This window comes from Zalophus californianus, chromosome 5 (assembly GCF_009762305.2).
Source record: "Zalophus californianus isolate mZalCal1 chromosome 5, mZalCal1.pri.v2, whole genome shotgun sequence".
NCBI lineage: Eukaryota > Metazoa > Chordata > Mammalia > Carnivora > Otariidae > Zalophus > Zalophus californianus.
This window is the reverse complement of record NC_045599.1, coordinates 38,569,412-38,575,411: the sequence shown is the minus strand read 5'-3', so window position 1 is coordinate 38,575,411 and position 6,000 is coordinate 38,569,412. Positions and strand designations below refer to the sequence as shown.

At 40.3% G+C, this 6,000-nt stretch overlaps 1 protein-coding gene across 2 annotated transcripts in view; it reads left to right on the top strand.

Moving 5' to 3' along the window:
* Window positions 1-270: 270 nt before the first annotated feature.
* Window positions 271-6,000, top strand: part of LARS1 (leucyl-tRNA synthetase 1) — a 70,235-nt gene continuing 64,505 nt past the window's right edge. Inside the window, exon 1 of one of the 2 annotated variants that reach the window (XM_027606543.1) lies at window positions 271-646. In XM_027606543.1, coding sequence (XP_027462344.1) covers window positions 641-646 — 6 coding nt within the window. In that variant the 5' untranslated portion in view covers window positions 271-640. The remainder of the gene's footprint in view (window positions 647-6,000) is intronic. The other variant, XM_027606544.1, reaches the window with a different exon arrangement.

The following is a 6,000-nucleotide window of genomic DNA, read 5'->3' as shown; positions in this document are numbered from 1 at the left end:
TGGCACTGGAGCCCGGTAGGTTTCAAGCCTCCACGTTTAAAAAGAGAGATTGTTAATAAATGGTTATAAAATGTCTGGATTCCGGGCTGTTGAATGCCATCGACAGTAGTAAATATCTGTGCACAGTGGCAAGCCATAATTAGCACCTCAGTAACTGAAGACTAATAAACCTTGCCTCCTGGCATCCTGACAGACACCCAGCCCAGCGCCGCAGGGTGAAAAGGTTGAAGGTCGGGGAACTCCACCTTAGCCCGGGTGCACTCCCGGCAGCCTGCGATCCCGAACAGCCTCATGGACTTTGTAGTTCAACATGCCAGTGACATCACTACCTGTGTGTCACCACAGCGTGACCCCTGGGTCAATTTCCGGTAGCCTGTTCCTCTCTGGGAATTGTAGTCAATAGGCGCTTACTGGACTTGGGGTCTAGTGGTTTGGAAACTACAATTCCCGGCGGGCTCGGAAATGCGCAACGCAGTAGTTCGCAGTGGGCGGGCGATTGCCTCATCAGGTGTAAAGTGTGTGCTTCAGTGTCGTGGGAGGTCTGTCTGCCCCCCAGACGGAAGGGAAAGGTGGTAATCACTGCTTTGAGAGGATCACCGAGGTCACTGTCGTGGGTTTGCAGAGTTAGCTGGGCGGTGCCATGGCGGTGAGTTCTGGCGGGAAGAGAGTCCGCTTCAGCCCGGCCCTAGAACGTGGCTGATCTGTCGGCTTTTGCCAGAAGCTAGGGGCTCCATGTGGTAGTTGTCCTGAAGGGAAAAATCCTTCTCTAGAGAAAGGGAATGCCTTGACCCCCACGCTAAAGATGTGGATGTTGTGAGGATGTGCCTTTTCTTGCTAGCTGTTGAGCCAGAAGCTGATATCTTCAACTTTACACCCTACTTAATGTTATGTGTTAATTTCACCGAAGTGTCTGAAACCTATTTGGAGAGAGAGGAGTAGGTAACCTCGTTCCTCCTTTTAACAAAAAATTATTGAGCACTTCCCCGTAAAACAGTCACAGATCTCTACATTCATGGTGTTTACGTGTGTGTGAGAGTTTCGTACTAAGATACACGATAAAATATGTCAGGTGCCGGTAAGTGCTACAGAAAAAAAAAAATAGAGCAGGAAGGGGAGACCATTGAGTGTGAGGTGGGGTAGGGCTGCAGTTTTAAAAGGGTGATCAAGAATGGCTTTGCTAAGAAGGTGGCATTGTGGCAGAAAGGAGGTAAGGGAGCAAGCCAGGCAGCTATATGGAGGAAAAGATTTGTAGGCAGAAGCAACAGTGTGAGTGAAAAGCTTAACGGACTGAGCCACCTAGGCACCCCGAGTATGGACAACTCATGAGGAATTTTATAAAGGAGAGCAGAGGATTGGGATAATAGGTGAAGGTCAAAGGAGGACTTTTTTTTTTTCTTTTTTTAAAGGTAGAAGAAATTACCCAATGCTTGTGTGCTTATGGGAATTACCCTGTAGATAGGAAAAATTAATGTGCTGTTCCTGAATAGAGTAAAGGGGATGAGATCAGGTCATCAGTAGAGGGCTTAAGTGGGACCACACTCATCCATATAATAGGAAAGAAGACAGATTGTATGGGTACACATGCATGTGGGTAAGCAGATGTGATGAGGAAGACTGAACATTTTTTGCTCATTTCTGTTTTCTCATTGAATTAAGAGCCAAGATTACCATCTAAAAAGAAGGATAGGAGAGGAAATGCTGGAGGCTTGAGGAGAGAGGCTTGTTTAGGACATTGCTGTCATTAGAACTTTCTGTGATGAAAATGTTCTATATTTGCACTAATTTGGTAGCCACTAGCCACATGTGGCTATTGAGCACTTGAAATGTGGCTGGTGCAATGGAAGGACTGAATTTTAATATAATTTTAAAATTAAAAGGTTACATGTGGCTAGTGGCTACTGTACTGGACAGTATACACATTAAAGTTTGAGAAGCACTAGTCTAGAAGGAGTAAGTAACTAAGTGGATTTCAGAAATTAGTAGTATTGCTGGGCATCACTTGACGTTAGTGGACATGATTTTAAATTGAGGCCAGTCAGCATGGTTGAATTCTTATCTCCTGCCACTTTCAAGCTGTCTGGCTGAGGGAACAGAGCCGGGTGCATGGGAGGGTTGGAGTTTTGCCAGGCAAGAATGGTAAAGAGAATAGTGAAGGAGTGATTATATAGATGGATTTAAGGGATGGCAATAAGGACTTGTGGTGGGAGGGCCCTAAGGATTAGTGAAAAAAGGTCATGATCAATAGATCCTGTTGGGGTTGAAGAATTATTGGAGTTGGAATTCTAGTAGCGTTAAGACCAATAATATCAGTAACTAACAGTTCTTATGTGTCATGCTTTGTGTTTAGCATTTTATTTGAATTGTCTCATTGAGTCTTCACACTAATCTATTTGAGTTAGGCACTCTTATTTGCAGTTTACAAACGAAGAAACCCAGGCTTAGATTGCTTAACTAACAGGTCCAACTTCTCATAACTAGGACATGATGAAAGTGGATTAGAACTCGAAGAGGTTGACTCATTTCTCAGTCACTATGTCATCCTGCTTTCCAGGAAAACACATGCCTTCTGAGTCCTGGTTCAGGGGTTTTTCTTCTGTTCCAGGTTGCTCGATGACTCCCCACTAACCCCACTCCCCTACGGTGATATCCTTAGCTAATGTGGAATTTGCAGGTCTTTCTCTTTTTTTGGTGTTAATGGGAATGGGCTTTTCAGTTTGAAAGACTTTAATACATTCTTTTCTTCTTTTTAAGTTTTATATAAGGAAACTGGCAACATTCCTGGTACATATGATTGTTTTACTCTATTCACTTCTTGGCCTCTGAAAATATTCATGTTTTACACTGTCATGATACTGGGCTGACGTTAAAGTTCGTTTTATTGGAAGAATCCAGTAAGAACTCCCTTATGAAGAATAAGTAACAATAAAAATAATAAAAAGTACTGATTGCTTATTCTGTGCCATGTATTAGTGTTTTACATATTTTTTCATCAAAACAACCCTGTAAAAGTGGTGCTATTTTTATCCCCATTTTACTGATGTGGAAAATAAGGCATCAAATCTACTCAGAGGAGGAATTAGAATTCATTTGGTCCCATTCTGGAGCCCATTCTCTTAATCATCATGCTACCCCCAGTTGTAAGTTAATTAGGAAATTTCTTTTGCAAACACCTCCCCTGAGGAAAATTTTCTCTTTCCAGAGGAAATCTTATCAATACGAAGTGTAAGACAATGAACATGTGATAGCATGGGTAGCATATTAGTTTTTATTTTATAATTGAATATGTAAATACCAAACTATAATTTTCTTCATATCAGAGTAGTATTTATTTTTTGGAGCTTTTGACAGTTAGTAATCTCTTCTAATTATGTATCGGACTTTTAGAGGGGATCTGGGGGTGTGATGATATAAACATAATAGCCAACTTAAAAAAATACTGTTTTTAAATTTTCACTTGGAAAATTTAAATACTGAACAAAACAGAGATAATAATAGTATTAGGCACTTCCATATACCCATCACCCAACTTCAATAATTGGCAGTTCAGGGCCATCTTGTTTCATATATCCCTCCCTGGGACCCTGCCCCTCCGGATTCATTTTAGGCGAGTTCCAGGCATCGTATGTACATGTTTGACATATTTTAGTATAAGGTTTTTACATCAGTACATAGTTTAGTAAGTTATTTTTATTTTTATTTTTTTAAAGATTTTATTTATTTGTTTGAGAGACAGAGAATGAGAGACAGAGAGCACGAGAGGGAAGAGGGTCAGAGGGAGAAGCAGACTCCCTGCTGAGCAGGGAGCCCGATGTGGGACTCGATCCCGGGACTCCAGGATCATGACCTGAGCCGAAGGCAGTCGCTTAACCAACTGAGCCACCCAGGCACCCTAGTTTAGTAAGTTTTTTTAATGTAATGATAACTTCTCTTAAAACATAACCCCAATGCCATTTTCATACCTAATAAAAATCACATGATATCTAGATGTCTGTGGTATTGGTTGACATTGTGCATTTACCCTGGGTCCAGTACTATGCTAAGTTCTTCATGCATATTAAGTTTTTTAATCCTCATACTAACACTACAATGTAGGCATAGTTTTTATTCTCATTTTATAGATAGGTAGAAAAATGGAGGCTTAGAGAGTTTAAGGAATTTGCCTAGGGTTCTACAGCTAGTAAGTGGTGGAGCCAGGAGATGGCCAGAGTCCCAAGAGAAAGCAGAAATAGAAGTCAGAAGATGAGGGTTTTTGTCCAACTCGATCAATTGCTGACACGACGATCTCTGAGCTTCAGATTTATCATCTTTGAGAAATGATAGCTGTTAGTCTGCCCAGTTCTTAGGGTTGTTGTTAAGATCAAAAAAGTTAATGTTCATAAAAGCTTTAAGCTGCAAGATACTATGAATATATGAAAGAGTTGTTACCTATTTAGAGATTCTTTACTGGGGATGATTTTGTCCCCCTGAGAACATTTGGTCTGGAGACTGGATTGTCACACCTGGGGGGTGTGCTGCTGGCATCTAGTGGCTAGAAACCAGGAATGCTTCTAAGCATCTTACAATGCACAGGACAAAAACACAAAAAATTATTTAGCCTAGGGCGCCTGGGTGGCTCAGTCATTAAGCGTCTGCCTTCGGCTCAGGTCATGATCCCAGGGTCCTGGGATCAAGTCCCATATCAGGCTCCCTGCTCGGCAAGACGCCTGCTTCTCCCTCTCCCACTCCCCCTGCTTGTGTTCCTGCTCTCACTCTCTCTCTGTCAAATAAATAAATAAAATCTTTAAAAAAAAAAGTATTTAGCCTAAGCTGTCAATAGTGCCAAAGTTTAGAAACTCTGATCTTAGCAAATAACCTTCTAACTAATTATTATAACCAATTGTCTAGTTAAATAACCAGTGAAGAAATTAAGACTCAGATTGATGGAGTGACTTTCCAAGGTTATATAACAAATTGGTGCTGGGGCCAAAGTCAGATTTCATTACAATTGACTTCGATGTTTTGAGAAGCAAATTTTTTCTGAGAAGCAGAAACCTCAAAGAAGAGTTTTTGTGTATTTAGTGTGCTCAGTAACAACGAAAAGAAATACATAGTTCTAAGTAATTTGTGAAGACTATTGCTTTCATGTTCTTCTTTAAATGGTTGACATGGTCATTTTTAAGCAAAAAAATATTTGTCCTGTAACTTCTTTGTCTATGGCATTGTACTTGGTGCTGAGGTGACTATAAAAGTTCTGAAAGTTGCTGTCTGCCAGGAGTTCACAGGTCAACTGGGTAAATGTCTTAGGGATCATTTGGTTGCATGCAATGGAAGCCAACTCAAGTTGGTTAAAGAGGAATTTAGTAATGATACAGTGGGATTTCATATCACTCATGACCCTAGGGTAGGAGGTCCAACTAGGCTTCACGAGCTAGGCTGTTGGTATAAAGACAAGTATTAATATTATATTTATAATATTATATGTGTTGCTAAATACATATATTAAATATATTAAAGTTTTATTAATATGTTAATGGTATTAACATATTAATCTGAAATGATAAAATTAATATTAACTAATATTAAATGTATTAGTTTTTCTCTTCAACCTTAAAGTTTGTTCTTTATTTCTGATTTTAAAATAAATTAAAATATTTTTGTGAGCCCCTATAGGTTAGAGAGTTCAAGGAATTGGTCTAGGGTTCTATAGGAAGCCTATAGACAAAGGGTTCTATAGGCAACCTAGGCTTCTGTAGGCAACCTAGGCACTTTGCCTATTCTATTTACAGGTTAAGTCAGCTGTTAGGAGTTGTACAGGCTGTTTTTTATTTATTTTTTATTTTAAGATTTTATTTTTAAGTAATCTCTACACCCAGTATAGGGCTTGAACTCCCAACCCTGAGATCAAGAGTCACATGCTCTAACGGCTGAGCCAGCCCGCCACCCTGGAGTTGTGCAGGCTGTTGTAAGGGCTAGGTGGAATCTTCTGCCCAAAACTCCTTTGCTGGAACATAGATCCAGTCT